Source organism: Solea solea, chromosome 1 (genome assembly GCF_958295425.1).
Source record: "Solea solea chromosome 1, fSolSol10.1, whole genome shotgun sequence".
Lineage (NCBI taxonomy): Eukaryota > Metazoa > Chordata > Actinopteri > Pleuronectiformes > Soleidae > Solea > Solea solea.
This window is the reverse complement of record NC_081134.1, coordinates 42,534,412-42,552,616: the sequence shown is the minus strand read 5'-3', so window position 1 is coordinate 42,552,616 and position 18,205 is coordinate 42,534,412. Positions and strand designations below refer to the sequence as shown.

General features: G+C 41.8%; 1 protein-coding gene across 7 annotated transcripts in view; it reads right to left on the bottom strand.

Moving 5' to 3' along the window:
- Window positions 1-8,594, bottom strand: part of col11a1a (collagen, type XI, alpha 1a) — a 70,388-nt gene extending 61,794 nt beyond the window's left edge. For 3 of the 7 annotated variants that reach the window (XM_058623004.1, XM_058622979.1, XM_058622987.1), the window contains exons 1-4: window positions 8,216-8,594; window positions 3,384-3,548; window positions 3,025-3,238; window positions 693-855 (exon numbers count right to left, since the gene is read on the bottom strand). In XM_058623004.1, coding sequence (XP_058478987.1) covers window positions 693-855; window positions 3,025-3,238; window positions 3,384-3,548; window positions 8,216-8,330 — 657 coding nt within the window. In that variant the 5' untranslated portion in view covers window positions 8,331-8,594. The remainder of the gene's footprint in view (window positions 1-692; window positions 856-3,024; window positions 3,239-3,383; window positions 3,549-8,215) is intronic. The other 4 variants (XM_058622954.1, XM_058622961.1, XM_058622972.1 and 1 more) reach the window with 2 other exon arrangements.
- Between the last annotated feature and the right edge of the window lie 9,611 nt (window positions 8,595-18,205).

The following is an 18,205-nucleotide window of genomic DNA, read 5'->3' as shown; positions in this document are numbered from 1 at the left end:
GTCACAACATGCAGCCACCAGGTAAGGACGGCACTAATTCACATCCCAATTATCCTTAAATTATCATATGCTTCCCCTAAACCTTTAAACCATGACTTCATTTTTTTAGAAACCAGTTACAAAAAGTCTCTTTGAGAATCATGCAATTGAGATAAGCTGTGGAGTCACTCTTCAATTTTCCATCTGCAGTCCTGGCTTTCAATCTTCTTTAACTGTAATATTGACAAAGGCTTATAAAAACCAGTGGCTCTGAACTACAATGTGTGTCTGTTTGACCTCCAGCGATACTGTGAGCTTCTCACACATGTGGGCCACGTTAGTCTGGGGGCTCCAAAACAATAAGAGCTGAGACATTGAAGTCTTTCTGTGTTGTCATCCAACTACACACCAGTAACTTATATGTGATATATCTACAAAATCAAAAAAACTAAAGCGCTCCAGATCCTCCCTGGTTTCTATCATTTCCACATTCCTTTAAGGCGGCTTCAAAGGAGACGAGGGCTGCCTCCATGAGAATCAAACTGAAACTTCACAAGTCAAAGAATTTTCAGTTGGCAGTGAGTGAAATCTGGACATGTACACAACATGTCAACTTGTACTTGTTGGAAAAAGGTTTTAGATGAAGATGGATCTGATAAACGTGGTAACGAGGCAAAATATGCAGCCACAATCAGCCCAAGTGAAATCTCTACCTGGAAGACCTCCTCGTCCAGGATCCTGGTGCCGAACACGGTGACGCCAGTGGTGTCGATAGACGCATGGTCACTCCTGAGGAGAGGCTTGGTGATCGTCGTCTTACAGTCAACAATGATAGTGACCGTCTTCTTCTCTACACTGATGGCGACACGGTGCCACCTGATCGAGGAGGAGGAGGCAGAGAGGAGAGAAGAGGTGAGCAATTAAAGAGGCCACTGGGTCACTCAGTACTTCCACTGTAAGACTCCACAAGAGCGGAGCTGGAAGAGTTAATCCTGTTTGAGACAGTTTTCAGGAGTTCACACACACACTTACAGCAAAGTACCACATGAGCTTACATTTAATAATCCTGAAAGACAACCAAAGCAAGAGGAAGAAGAATCATCTGCACAGCAAGTCAATAATTTGAATCGAAGCACTTTTAATAGGATTATCATTAGCTTTTTTTTTATAAAAGAGAAAAGCTGCTACATGGATAATAATCTCTGCCATATGATGGAATTCATGACATGAAGAAATGCTCTGAGAAACACAGATACATTTCTATCAGCAACACCCACGGACGTAAAGGGTTAATCAGGGTCACACGTGAGTGTGACACCACCCTCGCCACTGGACCGTTTGCCACTGCATTTAAGGAAGGACCATTGCATACCAATCAGCAGTGGACCACATTCTTGCCCTCACACTTTGGCCCTGTTTAACACAGGATTACACTCATTAAACTCCAAACTTAATCCTCCTTCTGGGTTACTCGGCATGACAGACGTGGTGAACATTGTAGAAAGTGTGTGTCAGGATCCAGGAAGGCCTGTCTTGCCAGAGCACGAGACACACAGTCAAAACATTGTTCTAAGGTGGAAGATGAGAACCTGGCACCGCTGTAGCCCAAGATGGCAGTATGGGGAGTCTGTAACGGAGGCACAGATCTAATATCAAATTCATTTCTCTATGGTGGTACGTGTTGTGAGCAGAGGAGGGAAAATGCCCAATCCCCCTTGAAGGGAGCAAGATCATAGCGAAACATTCCAGCACAGGCAGTGAAGCTTAAGAGGAAAACAGGCATGAAACACTCTTTGGGCTTTACGGTGCGGCAGAAGGATTACTTGTCACTTTATACTGTAAGGCAGAAGAGCAAAAGCAGACTTCAATAAGTTTAAAGAATATCTTAACCTTTTGTTGTGCATTATAAGCAGAAAAAGAGCAACACTGTGTTTGAAAGGGAGACTTATCTTTCAAAAAACAGCTTAGACGTGTGACAGTGTGCAGTGTAACAGCTCACTAGAAACCCTCCCAGTCCCTTTAAAGAGAAGGATAATGCTCTTTTTCACCTCATCACTGTCATCATTGTGCCTCTCTTTTCAGGTTTGGTGGGTGCTTCTTAATAACAATGCATCCGCCGGGACTGTCAACTGTACAAAGCCCGAACTGAAGATTTAAAACAAGTCCTGGAGCTGGAATTCATCCAGACCAAGAAGTGCATGAAATCCTTGCTCCTCAGAGAGTGGGTCACAAGAAGACGACACTCAACACAAAACACAAAACAGCCCAGATGAACACAATCTCTTCTCTTTGTTGCAGAGTTACTGCAGAGAAGAGATTTTGGAAAGAATGACCAAGTTAACTATCATCTCATAGTATGGTCAGCAAGTGGAAACAAAAATAATGCTGCAAAATGTCATTAAAGAATATATATAATTATTCTCCTGCGCACCGATCATGTCAGCTAATCTGTCAGCGAAGCTCTGCGTGAGAATTTGGGGTTTCTGATCCAGGGAGCAGATTATCAGGTTTATGCTAAAAGGAGAACAGTTTCTGGTTGGGTGAGGTAATCCAAGGGGGTAAAAAGCAGAGGCAGTGAGTTCATGGATAAGGTCAGGCTGCCCATAGCAGTCCCTGCTGTGCCCCAACAACCCAGTGTCCTCCTGTCTCTGACCTGTCTCTGTGCTTACGATCTCCTGATGAGATGGATAATCCGGGAACGAGCACCTGTGGTGCAGCAACGGGAAGATCTAGGTTGTTTTCTCACTTTTAATAAAGAAGAACAAGACAGTGAAAATAAGAAAATAGCGGATTGTTTGAATTTTTTAGTTAATATAAAAATGGCCTAACCCTAACCCAACACAGGTCATTCATACTTTCAAATTACATGACCTGGTTTTTAGTCCACAAAGATTAAAATTGAAAGGCTCCTTCTTATATAGAATTTTAAGGATTTGACACGCTGCATGCTACAACACCCTTTCCTTCTAAATCAGCTTCAGCCCTGAGCATGAGGATGTGAGGGCGTGTTTGAGTACACGAGTGCACATTTGAGTTCTGACGTACTTTCCATCAGCAAGGTTGAGACTGCTGAACAGTGGGTAGTCCTCCGGGGCTGGTTTGCCAGTCTGATCCTCATACAGGAAGACAGGTGAGCGTCCCACTTCCACGCCCAGCTGCTGCACCCTCTCGCTGTTGTAAATGGACAGCAAGAAAGACTGGAGGCCAGACTTGGGACGCACTGTGGTCAGGATGGAGAAGTCCTCAGGAAAAACATTTCCTGCAAAGACAAAAGAGGAGAGGGTTTTGTGTTGTATTAAAGATGCTTCTTATTTCATGATAGAGCAGCCATCAATAGCAAAGACATGCAATGTGAAACACACTCACACCACAAGACGGTTGAACCGTGAGAATAACTGTCTTACCTGGGAATAACTGCGTGGTGGGGGCACTGATCTGGACCTGCTTGGCAACTCTGTAAGCTGAGTCCGGCTGTGATGCTCTTCGGTTTGTGCAAAATCCTGACGTTTTTGTCACTCCTTCGGGGTAATTTTGAAAATCTAATACTTTTAGGACGTCCACTGGTTCAGCTGTACAGGGAGCAAATAAAAGTGTAGTTAGGTCACAGTATACTTATTCAATATTTGGCATAAGGTGGTTTTGGTTTTTGGACATTTGAGCAATATCATCATTTCATGGTTTGGGAAAGAACAATCAACATTTTCTGACAATTTATGAACCAAACAAATACTCGATTAAATCGGGAAAATAATCATTGGTTGCAGCCCTATTAGTCAGTTTGATGTCATGTCATCATTTTACATGCATTTATGACTCTTCACCTACAACCACTACCACTGCCCACACAAGGTGATTGTATATCCAGTACTTCACAAGTCCAATGCTCTAGCTATACACCTTTATTATGATTTACTTATGTCTTACAGGAGGTCACTGTTGTATCAAATCACACATAGCGTAACATAAACTGATCAACATTCCCTCATTGAGCAACTCCTGTCTTAAGGCAGGAAACGCTGCCTTGCTGTGGCACTACAAGCTCACACAGCAGGAAATGTCTCCATTGACCCCAATCGAAGAACATAATGGACAAACAGAGGTCTAGATCTACAACACCTGGATAGGTTTACCTTGATAAGGCTCACCAGAGGCTCTCTGGGTTTCCACTCTCTTCAGTCTGATAATCTTTATATAAAAGAGACCCATGGGAAAGCATTTTAATGATGCCTCCTCATCAAAACATCCTCTCAGTATCAAAAATGGCAAACATGATCGGGCCATTTGGACTCGGAACACGATATGTGGAAATAAAAATAGCCGCTCACTTCACTGCACAGAGGATGCAGACCAATGTCTGACTAATGATGGAATTACACTGGCACAATGTTAAATGTCATAAAATAGAACATAAATATTGTTTATTTAAAAGTCTAAGTGGAGGGGATTTGTGTTGTAACACTGTAACAATGTAATATTTTTTGTATCCTTCATCTGAAAACAGGCTCTGTCAAGCAATACTATCAGATCTGACTGAGGGAGCCGTTTGTCTACACTGGGAGAGCAGGGGCAGCCAGGGGCAAGAGGCATTTTTCCCATCATACCAGTGAACAATGGTGTTTTTGAGTAGTAGAATTCACTTCTAAAACTTTTTTGTGGGCACTTCTTTGTGCTTTCAGCTGATTGCAGCCATAGTCCGTCAGGTTTGACATAAAACAAATAACTTCCTCTCTCCAGAGATAGAATTTTTGCCCGGCAACACTAAATCTAAACACTGCTATACTAAGAAATAAGAGACCTTTGGACTGCTGGTTTACACTGGTTTAAACACCATAGGCATTTGTTGATATTAACAAGTTGTATAAGTTTATAACTAAGTACCTTATCATGTGTATCTTAGGTCACTGTGTTGATGAGCATAGAGGTCAAATCACTCTCAAACTTTCACTTTTACGTACTTTGAAGTGCTACATGATACTAATACCTTAAAATTGTCTGCTGTCAGTGCTCAACATGAGCGCTGTGTCAAAGAAAAGCATATGAACAGCATGTTTCACTCCGTTCAGAGAAGCATTTGGTTAGGGGACATGTCCCTGTTCCAACATGAATCTATGCTGCTGGAGTATGACGTTGCTGCAAGCACTTATACAAATAGTTGTATAGGAATCACCCGAAAGTCAGCGCTGCTAATGCTGCTGTTTAGAATGCACAGAGCACACAGAGGAAACGAAGACAAGCAAATCATGCAAAGCAAATTGTTGCACTGCGGGGATGGGGAAGGTCAACTTGGCCTTTTTTGAAGCTTGCGAGGATGAACCAGCTACTTATTTTGGAGCGTGAACTGAGAAGCTCATTGTGAGTTCCTGCGGAGCTGCTTTCAATTCAAACTCCAGGACTCATCGGTTCCAGATGTGGCAATTTGGCCAAGCAGTGACCCTCACACAGAGGTGCTGAGAAAACGTCAACACTGGCCAATCCATTAAGGTGGCCAAATGAGTGTGCACAGGTTTTAAAGAGTGCATCTGATGAGCTGGTGTGAGTTTGCCCTCAGGGCTGAGCAAACAGGCCACATACAGTAGCTACCAGAAGAACTCAATCTGGTATGGAAGGATGGACCCTCCTAATTCTAGAAAAGAGAGAAAAACTCCAGCAAACCCTTCAATCAGACGAGACCGTCTCTATTTCCCAGTCACATCCAAATGTCTTTGTGTCTTACAAGACACGGAGGGGTATGTATGATTCATTACCATAATTCATGAATCTCTGCCATGTTCACAGGGTGATGTAACCAAGAGATAGCATAACACTACTGTTAGGACGGAGTCCAAAAACAGCCTCAGCTCAACACTCATTGCCCAGTACATAAGATGTGAGCATAGAGTTGTCATCACATCATCTGACTGTCATCTTTACACAGAGGTAAACCTGACTGGTAAATGGAGTAGGACCTTTTCACCTGCAGCTCCCTGAGACTCTAATAATATCTTCAGTCAGAGTGTCTCTCTCTCTCTATATATGTGTATATTTACACTCAGACCCACCCACTCTGTTTCCCTCTCTCCTTTAACCTTCCACCATGCTGCCTGCTACAACAAGACAGCTTTATGCTGCTGTCATTCCTAGGAAACCTCACGGAGACCTACCCATGTTTTTCAAAGCATTTTTTTCTTTGACTCTTTACCTCTCTTTATATTTACACTCATTAACTCTCTTTACCGTAGCCCTCATATGAGGAAATCAGAGCACTGCTTTTTTTCTTAGTGTTATAGAGAAAGTGGTATCTGAAAAAGTTTTTTTTTTTTCCTTTAATTTGCAGTCACTATACAACTTTGATGTGAGTCACACAAGCTATGGCTTTGTGTGCAAGTGATCCAGCAGCGAGTGAATATGTGACAGCTTCAGGTCCAGTGAGGGAGCTGATTAGCTGATATTCCCGGTGGAGCACATTGGGGAGAGAGGACTCTGAAAATGCTAGCTTTGTCTGCTGGAATGCACATCTGAGTCTGCGCCCGGGGGGGGCTGAGAAAACGTGTCTGTACACTGCTAGATGGAGAGGGCACCCTGCAGAAACAGCTTCGGCTGCCATAAAGAGCTCAGGAGAATCTGACCCTGGAAAACAGAGCCTGCAGCACAATGCTTGAGATTAAAAATAGAGACAAGATTGGAGTGGTTTGGAAAGGTAATGATTCTATCTGATGTACAAATCCAGGCTGGTATAAAATGAATAAAAAGTGACACAAACTATTTTTTTGCATTTAAATTATGCAGCCGAAACATTTGGAATACCTTGATTTAATGTTACAAAACATTTGACTAAAAAGTTGAGATATTCAATCACCAAAGTGCTTAGAAAACATTTTCAAACCCAACAACATAAACAAGCTTTTAAAAAATAATTCACATCCTGCCATCATTGTGGACATAAAATATGCTTCCTAAATTTCCACCTGTGACTATAGGTGTGACAGTAAATCCCCACATGTTTGTCTATAGCATACAGTGAGGAGGCCTGTGTAATCTCAAGCCCTGTGACTGGTGGCCATTATGGCTGCAGGCTAGACTCATATGCAGGCCGGCTCTTTGAAGGCTGTGAAATCATAGGGAAGTGCGACAAGGACCATCATCAAATAACTGCTCAGTACTTAAGAGAGGAAGCATTCCCACCGCTCACACAACACAGCGCCGTGCTGCAGTTGTTATCAAACAAGTGCAAAGTTGAGGGGAAGAGCTGGGCACTAGTAAGGTGGGATGGGGGTGGGGGGTTGACTGGAGTGGAGTGGAGTGGAGTGGCGTGGGTGAGGGGGGCAGCTTGTGGGCTTCAGTGTGGACCAGGGCAGTGTGGAGATAGGGTGAACCTGTTTGACCACACAGATTCCTGTAGATGGCTGTGCACTCTGCACAGAGAGGCCTTTATATAAACATGTCTATCTATCTATCTATCTATCTATCTATCTATCTATCTATCTATCTATCTATTTATTTAATGCCATTTAATTATAAAGAGACTGCTGCTTTCTCTGAGTTTTGACAACCAGATCAGCATTAAATAAAAATGTAGCAGCCATCATCTCTTCACCCTGACAGAGGAATACAAGAAACACTTAGAGTTTCAATGTCCAGTGTCATCTGGCTGAGGTAATCCACCCTGCTAGCCGTGTCCACATCCACCCAGCGGACCACAGTACAAACAAAGAGCTTCTTCTGAGTGTCTAAAGTGAATCATTACCACGCAGGGATCAGTTACCTGCTCTTCTGTCCTGATATGAGTGAGCACATACCGGCGGTTTAGGATGAATTTAATTATGCGGAGTGATTCATCTCCGGCAACGACGCGTTCCCTTCGTGCGTAAAAGTAACCCGCGGTAAACTGCGTGTGAATGAATGCGGTGTGTTTACCGGATAATTATGTGCACCTCACGCAGTTATCTACTCAGTGTGTGGGCTGACTAACTTGGCTCTGGACCAGTGCACTTCACTATAGTAGTAGTGTGAGCAGGGAAAACTTTTACGCTTTTCCACACAGTGCGCAAACCTACATGTATTCAGTCTCGCCTCAATGAATCTACTGAGGTTGTATAACCGAGAAAAAAATACTTGTATGTTTAAATAAAAAAGCAAGCATGACGGTGTTGTGTCCAAGTCAGTCCCCAATCTCCATCATCAGACCAACCGGTGTCAGCTCCGTCCTTTTTGGAGCAAATAAAGGTCATTACAGGAGTTTGCTCCCTAGTATTCTTACCTGCTGTGACACAAGCAGCCTGTAGAACCAGGGTTAAAGTGATGAATGCTGTTACAGTGGAATCCATAAGCCACCGTTTCGTTTTCCACCTTGTGGACCACCTTTGCATCTCCATGGCCCACAAGTGAATCAAACTTCTGGGCAACTTCAGGTGATTTTCAACAGCGTCCCTTCTACAATCCCAAATGATGATGGAAACGGTCCTAGAAAAAAGCCATAAGTGGTGAGTTTTCAGCCTCTTCTCTTAGCCACGAGGCCCCCGATCCTCCTTCCCAGTGCCCAGCCTTCACAGTGAAGGTAATCGGGCTTTAACCAAAACGCACAGGGTGCAGTCTGTACACTTGGTGCGTCCACAGACAGGAGGGCTGGGCGAGCTCCACAAACCAGAGCCACGATTACAGAGGAAGGACTCGGGAACCAGCCCCCGATTAGCAAATCACGGGGCTGGAAATTCTCCTCCGGGTCCACCCATTAGCTCTGTAATGCGCCCCCACGCAGGTCTCTGCCGGTGCGTCTCAGGAAAGAGGAGCAAAAATGAAAGAGGAACGATGAGATGACAGAAAGCACATGAGCAGAATTGTAGTTCAATTAATATTCATTTCACTAAACCTACAGCTGATCACAGAGAAGATCCATGTCAACAATGTATACAAGTTATGAAACCTACACTTTGGGTTTTTGAATAGGAGGTAATATAATCTACTGTCTTGAACAATGACTACCAAAGACTGGCTCGGGACCCACATGTGGGTCACAGTAGATTTGTTTGTGGTCCCCTAACAAATGTGCACATGTTCAACCTTTTTGTTGAGATTTCTGTGCATCTGCTTTAAATAACATAATGAAGTTGTAATTATTTTATATCACGTGATCTGGGTCATGATATTTAGTCCTTTTTAAAAAGTGAAATCACAAACATCCCTATTCATTTAGGGAAATTACAACCTAGTGGAGTTGTATTATCTTATCTTTCAAATGAAACAGCTACTCAGGTGTTATTTGAAAACTTTATTTATAATTTTACAGTTGTTAGTCAGTCAGTCTGTTAATTAGTAAGTTAGTTCATAAACACACAAGAGAACAAAAATAAAACTCTTCAATAATAACAACAACAACAATAATCAGACATCAAAAGGTACTGTTATATTAATTCCATATAAAATACATGACAGATAATTGCAGGAGTACTTGTCCCAAATGAAATATTTGATATTTACAACTGACTACACGTTATAGTTTCTCATCTAAACCTATTTATTTCAACACAAAATGCAATGTTCTTATCACTGAAGAGTTCTACAGAGTGACTGTGCATTTAAAAGCGATACCTGCACTGAGAACAAATGAAATCATCTGCCAACAGTGTGAGATAACTCCACTTGTACTCAGTGGTTTCCCCTGTTCTCTGCCAGATATCCTGGAACAGAATGCACACGCTCAAAAAAAAGAAGAGGGAAAAAAAGACAATTGAGTTTGATGGCAGGTGGATGAAGGATTCCAAGGCTTCTCATCTAATGGCTTTTAGAGGACAGTCAGGTCCTTGTATCTTTGTCTCACTCCCGTGAAAGCATGGATCTGGCTCCGTCTGTCAGATGGCTCATCCTTCCCAGTTAGCCGGCCAGACTCAGCCTGTTTCCAGGCAAACCGTATCCGATGCTCCGTGTGGATGCCCATTGGCAAAGTAAAGACAAAGTTCATGTTAAATCTCAATCTCATGGCTCAGAAACCTTCGCTCACCTTGGCTCCATTTCTCGCTGAAGTAGTACCAAGTAAAATAAATAAAAGCAGACTTTATATTGTGACTCGGGGGAAATTCTTCCAGTTAAAGAATTAAAAAGTGTTTTGGCATTACACATAATAATCGCCACACTTATCTTCAAAGGAGATATGAGTAATGGCAGCGCAGACTGTATTCAATGATGCAATTGAAAGATGGCATGCAACGACAGATGGTAGCCTCGGGGAAATCCAATTAGAGGTTTGCCTTTTGATTTCCTGTCAGATGGAGAAAATCTGGACAATGAGCAAACCACATTCCTCTCCTTCAAGAAACGCTGACGATACACTTGCCTTCCTCTCCGTGTGAGAGGTGCGTAGGTGATTATGTGACCCGGTGGCTGAAAAGTCATCGAGAGATTCTGCCGAGTCGGCTGAATCTGCAGTACTTTCAGTGGCATGACTCAAATGACTCAAAAAAAGCTGCAGCTACAGTTTAATATCACAGTAATAGTCACAATAAAGAACTGCACAGGTTTATTTATGAAGCTCAGTGATAAACAGTCATTTTATAACAGCTAATTGCTGATGATGAGTAGTTATTAACAACATCGACAAAACACATTGTGACAGCCATTAAATCACCAGACACGCAAGGCAAGAGATGAGTAATCTTTGAGTGATGCAGCAGCAATTATGAGTGATTCTGTAAAGAGGAACAGGCATTAAAACACGAGATGACGAGACAGATACTACATACTAGGAACTTCAACGGCAACATAATGCTGCAGGTAGTTTACCTGTGAAAGCCTAATATGCTGATATATACAGTACATACAGTATTAAATCTTAGGCCACCATTAGATTTATTGTTTTAGCAATGCTATAATGACCACATGGTGTAATTATTTCTCCATCACATCATTGGACCACGTCCAGAAAATATGTGAAAAGTATATGCAGTTTCAAAAAAACATATCATTATTTTTCCTTCCACATCCAGACTCCCTTCAGATGACCTTTATTTTTAAATATTAGGTTAGACATTCCTATTTGAAAGTCTCTCAGATGGTTACTGTTTCAAAACCTATTGCTCATATTTCTGTAATTTAGTTCTTTGTCATATAGCAAGAGCATCTGCACAGTGGACATTATCAGCCTAGCACATTTATCCACCATGCTTTTCTTCAAACTTCTTTTGTGAATAAAAACTGAAGGAAATCAGAATAGAATAGCCTGAGGGATATCCTACTTTTAATATTAGTATCAGTAACAATTAAAGGGAGAAGAAGGGGTTTCTAAGCAAAACAACTCAAAAGATTTTAAGTTTGCCAGCTGTTTCTGTATTTTTTTCTTCTCTTTTTTATTTAGTAAAGCAGAGGAAACATTACAGGGAGACATTTAAAAGCAGCCAAACACAGGACCTGTAGTGTGCGCCACAGACAGACAAGTGGTTTCATAGTCTGGTCGTAGGGTATCATATGAACAGAAATTATAAAATGAGAATTGTTCAGTGCTATGAGTTTCACCTGACAAGGTATTGAAACACAAGCGCTTTTCACAGGCACACTCGAGTCAGCCACCAGCCACTGTCTGTCAGTGTTTACACACTACACAGGAGCGCATAAAGAGCTCTTTCTTCATGCTCACTCTAGTCCTTTTTCTACCACAAGCAAGAAAATGCTGCCTCTTTTCACTAACATTATTTTTGGCTCCTGTGGCTTTTCATTTTTTTTTTTTTCCACGAGAATGAATTCATTTTATAATCTTGTATCAGTATAGGTAAGTGTAGTCACTGTGGGACTGAAATGCCTTTAATAGAAGACTAACCAGGTTTGGTGTAATTTGGGGTAACGAAACCAGGGCTTCATCAAGGTTTCTGTGACGGTGGAAATATATTTTTTGCCATTAAAATTACTATTTATATACTTTTTACTGCACCCTGCCAGTGAAAGTCATGTATTTTCACAGTGGGTTACTCTGTGGCACACCAGAATCAGCATCTGGCTAAATACTGTCTTTATTTTCTAAAAGCTCTTGCAGGAGAAATATGACATCAATAGAATTGTGCGTCAGCTGACCTGATATCTGCAACATCTGCTTTATTTATAGAACAACCTCCATTTATGAGTTACACATCCTGTACAGCGTTCACTGGTTTGGTTTCGGAGGACAATTTCACCCATGCATTTCATCTGTTGCTAATTTTTATGGTTGCACATGTCCTTAATCAAAAAAACAGTAAAAGCACACCGACTTGTAATTGTGGTGGCTGTGGTCAAAGGTCTTCAACAATCATAAGTTAAAAAATAATTTGTTTGTTCGTGTCAAAGCTTCTCTGAGCAGGTTTCTGTTCTCCACACTCACTGAAACCTACAGGTCTGACTCAAAAAAAAAGAAAGTCATGAATTACAGCCTCGCCTGTGCCACAGGTGTTTGAAATGGGAAACAGCCCGATGCTCCAGAGCATTAGAGAAAGGAAACAGCAGTCTTGCAGCCAGACATGCGACAAGACATTTAAATGTCTTCGAAGGTCAGGAATGTCTTTCTGTCTGAGCACATTGTAGCTTGGAGGCATCTGAAGTGATGGTTGCAGCTGATCATTTCAAGGCCACTCTGATTTTCCTATGTGAGGTGACTTGGTGATAACTCTTTTATTGATGCTGCATGAGACACTGTGTGCCACATGGTGGAATAATAACATTTGGCATCCAGATCCCTTGGCTTAGAGAGCGATTTTGTTGATGTGTCACATTTCAAAATAAATAAAATCCCTCGTCAGCCTTGTTTCATGTGCTCAAATGCAACAGTGAGATTGTTCATAAGGCAGCTGTAACATAAAACCCAGTACATTTGGAATAGTATGACAAATACTTGCTTATATTCCAAGGACGTGTGAGCAGAGTGGAGCAGAAGTCACCTCGCCTTATCTCTTGTGCTGTCTCGCTCCATTTTTGCTCACACCAGCATCTGAAACGTGTGTGAGGAAGAGTCCGATGATGAGGCATCTGCTTTCTCACAGGCCCAAGCTGCAGTGGTGTCCGCAATTCTCTGCTCTCATGTATTGGTAGCCACTGTCACAGTATCTGAGCATTGTGAGGAAGAGTTCAAGGACAAGCTTGCTAAACTATATCTTATTAGGGATGTGTCTACCTGAATTTGGTAGGCCTGTTTATGCCACTGATATTGACATTGACCATAATGGTGGTACACCAAGTGCTCAAGGGGTTATAAAGTCTAAAAAGTTTGAGAACCACTAGGATATGACATTTGAAAGTTTGTAAAACTGCTGTGTTGCATGGCTCAATAACTCGTATGTAATAGCTCCTTGGACAGCTTCACTGCCACAACAATTTCCCTCCAATAATCACACAATTTATCACCAGCTATGCTTTTTAGCCAGTCATGACAGAGCTGAAGGTAAAGCTGTGGGTCTGCACCACCTGGCTGGGGTGGATCTCCAGGGAGCCCTCAGGACAAAAATGTAAAGTTATAGGAGACATGACCTTGGTATGCAAACCTGCAGCTGTTAAAAAGACGGCAGACGTAATCTGCAGCAAATACAGTGTATGAACTGTGCAGCATCCTAATCACAGGTGCCAGGGTGAAAGTTACAGCTCCACATTTCCACATTGAGAGTGTGGGGAAAGTTTACTGAAGGTGCACTCAGGTGGCTGCAGCACGGGAGAAGAATGAGGGGACCACCTCAGATATATGGGAGGATAGAGAGGCCACTGTGAGGTGAGGGCGTGTGGCCTCCTATTAGCTCTCTCTCTCTCTCTCTCTCTCTCTCTCTCTCTCTCTCTCTCAAGCAGCAGAGCTGGTGATGGGTCAATAACAGAGCCATTCATCAAGGCTCCTGCAGAGGCAGATTTATGATTCAGCCAGAAAATGGCCTGACGTTTCCACTCCAGCAAAAAGTCACAAACTGTCACTCATTGAAGTCAAAGCCTGCTACAACATGAACACTGCGAGCAAAGTGCACTCAAAAATCAATCTCAGTCGCACCAGTGAAAACATCAAGCTTGAACTCCTCTGACAATAAATGATCAGGAATGTGTGCAAGATTTTACTTATAGCTGGAGGGAATTTTGGCAATTTCACATTAAGACTTAATGTATACATGCGTTCTTTAAATACTGCATATGTATACAAATTTAAATGATTGCTTAAACTCCCTAATGTGGAGTTCAGCCACATTCAATGCTGAGCCACAAAAATAAAACAGCACGTACAGTGTTATTTGCAATATTTTCATAAAATGAATCATTGTTTGAGTGTCGTTTCTGGACTGCTCGTCGGACAGTGAGAGTCAGGCTCCTTCACAGAGCTTCTTTTCATACACTACGTGTCTGTGTCCCCCTTCCACCCTGTGAGTAAGTTGTTGAGAACTGTCCTGGAACAGCATGCAGGCAGCGTGCACCCACATGGGCAGTAATGAACACATGTAAGTCACTATTCATATTGCCAAATGACAGGGTGTGTTTGCTACTGGAGGCATCTGATGTGGTGGCGCTTGGATGCATGTCTGATGAAAGTCTACATGTCTATGATTGTGAGGGAGTCGATTACTAAGGGTTTTTGTTGCGCTGCCTCTAAATGACAGCTCCGCTCCAGTCGTGACTGCTGTTTTAGCTCATGTCTTACATGGCATCCCCACACAACTCCCAAATACTCCAAACTAGTCTGCCACTGCCAGACACTGTCATGTGTGTGAATGGGGACCTCCTCTGTGAGAGGGAATAAATCCAAGCGCGTTGATTGTTCTGGTTTCAAACTAAAATAAACTGCAGTTATACGAAAGGCCAAATGCAGTGTTTAATTCTAGGTTACCGCTTTCCATTTAAGCAAAGCCATTTGCTGTGTCTTTGATCAGTTATTTCAGTCAGTTCATGTGAACACAATACAACGTTGTCTCAACTCAAACAAGGCCACTATATCTGCTGCTCACCTTACTTAAAAGGTTTCACGTCCCTGTGTGTGCCTCGGCATAAAATAGTGCTATGCACATTACATTTGTGTAGTGCATGATGTTCACTTTCAGCTCTAATAAGAGTAAATCACAAAACTGTGACGTTAACTGAGAGCTACCTGGAAAAAAAGATGTTTTTATGCCGTTATACACCAAACTTTTCCATGCAATTATTACACATTTTTGACATGAAGTAAAAGTGACTGATGGATTATCTAGTGTATGTCGAGCAGCTTTTACATTTCAGCGAGTTGAAGCTTGCACCACACACTTAAGTTTGCACTGAAGATATCATTGCTTCAGCCATTATTTGTTATAATAAAGTTTTCTCCCTTCAAAGTGGAAACTACTTGACAACTCATAAGACAATTTGGAGGTCATTAAACAGTCTTTTATCATTTTGACTTAGTTAACAAACCACAAACGTTGGGTGGTTCATAGGGAAGCTGTGCACGATGCTTTGCTATAACTAACTTTCACAGAGTTTCATCAGTTCTGCTTTGGGGCAAAATCATTAACTCACCGTCAGGGGACTGATTAAAAAAGAGAGGTGACACTGCTCCATTTGACTTTTCACCTCCTTAGGAAGTTTGGTGAGGAGGTCATCACAACGCTCAAGCCGAGTCATGTTGGCACTCACCTGCTGCCTGTTCTGTTCTTCTTTTAACCCGTCAGGCTGAAGCAAGTACTCCTGCACAGCTCAAGGCCAGCGCCCATTACAGAGCCTTGTTGTTCAGGTATGCTGCGGAAAAGCATGTCGGAAGAATTCAGCTGTTCACTTCACCCGTCACCGGCGGACGTTGTAAAGATGTAAGCTGAAGATAGTTTTCCACCACCATGTTTACCTTTTACCTTGACAGTGCATTAAAATTCATGAAAAACATTATGATGACTTTGTGTCCATTTGGACCAGTCTGTTCCAGGACTGTCAAGTCATTTTTAAAGCAGACATGTACAGTACATTGCCAAAAAGGAGCAGCAGAAATCAATGATGGCAATTGTGTCTTTGTGATTATTGTTTTCTTGTGCATGTAGCAGGTTAAAACTGTCTCAAAGTACAGTTCTACTGTACATGATAGCTTAGGAAAAGTCAAGTACCGCGTAACAGCGAGAGTAATACAAGAAATGATCACATCAGGACAACAGATGATCATTGAAGCACAAGCGGAAGTGAATCAATGCATTCTATAGACCCAGTTTATTAGGTAATCATAGCTTAAACTAATGCATGCCAATACGACAGTACTGTAATAATAAATCTCTGTCCTGAAGGTAATAATCAGTGTTTATTTGCAAGAGTGTGAGCAAAACTCTGTCTGGATTCACTTAGAGACGTGAATGTTCTCCGGATGTGTGTTCTTTTGGTATTGATGGCATTTCACTCTCGGAGGGTATGTTTTGTGGCTCTCTTATATGACGTCAGAGCAATATAGAGCTGATTAAAACTCTATTCTGGAGATGTCTTGTCTTGCTGATTAACATTATAGCAGTCAGTTTCCCTGTGTGATCCAGATGGCGAAATGATTTGAATGCATGGGAAATGCTGTGAAGCTCTAATTTTGGCTGGTTCTAGGTGTCGACAACTTTGAAGCATGTTTAAAAGGAGACATATTGTGCCAATAAAACTATGATTAATGACACGCATGAGCTCTCACACAGAGCCAAAACAACAGTTGTGGCCTCATCAACAAAAAGCTGAACTCTTATATTCATACATCCACTGCTGTTAAACCTCCTCTAAAGTAAAAAAAAAAAAAAAAAAAAAACCTTCAAAGGATCTATAATGTTGCCAGAAAATATAATGTTTCTGAAAGAATAAAGTGGAAGATTTAGTCCATGTGTGTGCCTCCATTCACCATGTGGTCAGGGAGGTGCCTGCGCATCAGAGTGGTAACTAGCAGTTTGGAGAGGACAGTCTGGCTGAACCAGTGGATTGAGATGACAGGGAGAAATGAAACATCAAATTAGGACAAGAACATAATGATAAAAGTAAAATTGTGATTAAAGGACTTTTGCATAGAGCAGCATACACTGTAGTTGTGTCATGGGCTGTAAGCACAGATCCCGCTTGCAAAGCTTACATGTTGGAAGCTGCAGCAGTTTCAAGAATGGGCGTGTTTAGTGCATACTTTCACTGACAGGAAACAAAATGACATCCGTTATTGGTCGACTATATATCCAAGAAGCATCAGCCATTTGTTGTTGCCTCTCAACAGAGGATATACAGCGTTTAAAATGGATTCACTTTTCAGCCACACTACCAGCACAACTGTAGGACTGATAATATCAAGCTGTCATTTACATCAACAACAACAAAAAACAGTACACTCAACAATTATTGTGTGGATTGTGATGACATTTGGTATAGATGCTTTTCAGATTGATCCTCTTGTAAAATTATTTCAACAATCGTTGAATGGGTTCTTATAAAATGTGTGTTTCTCTCACAATAAATAGTAGTAATTCTGATGATGCTCATTCTAATTTCTCTTATACTTTAACTGATGACCAAAAACCAACAGTAAGCTTCAGCTTGACGTTGCATTTGGTGCAGATCACTGTAAACTGTTAGCAATTAGCCTTAAACAGTGTTGTGCCTTGGGAATATATGCTATCATTGCTGCAATCACTTAGTCTTAATTCTATAATAATTCAGGCTTCAAGGTAAATTTGTGTGATGATATAAAAGTTCTGTCTTGGTTTTTCTTTTCATATACTCAATGTGGTTGTTTTGAGTTCAGTCATATTCCAGGCTAAATGAGAGAGTTAATCATTTTGATGAATTGATAGTGATTGTACGAGACCACGCGGTCTTTATAGCTCTCAGAGTAAACTTGAGCACCAGCTGTTGAGAGGAAGGAAATGTTTGAAGTGACACCGGACTGTGCATGTGATTTAAGTTACGTGTTACACTGCGGAGCAATACTTTGCTGAGTCTTGTCTTGGATAATGAAAATCATCTGCTATGTTCACCATTTTGTTTTCAGTGTGAATCTTCCTGAGAGCATGAATTCACTTTCATATCCGGACTCTCACTAATGTCACCCATCATGTATACTTTGACCCTGAGTCATTACTCTGCAGATCCTTAGATGGTATCTCTCTGTGGTCACTGGGTTCTACTGTTGAGGTCTGCAGGCAACATTCCTCAAATTCTGCCTCAACTTGGGATTCCTGACCTCTCCTCACCCTCAGCAGTCTTCTTCCACAGTAGGTGACAGGGGGGTTTTTAGCCATGCACACTCCCTACCTTTCTCCTCCAAGCTCAGCTTTTATGTGGACAGACATGCAAACTGTCTGAT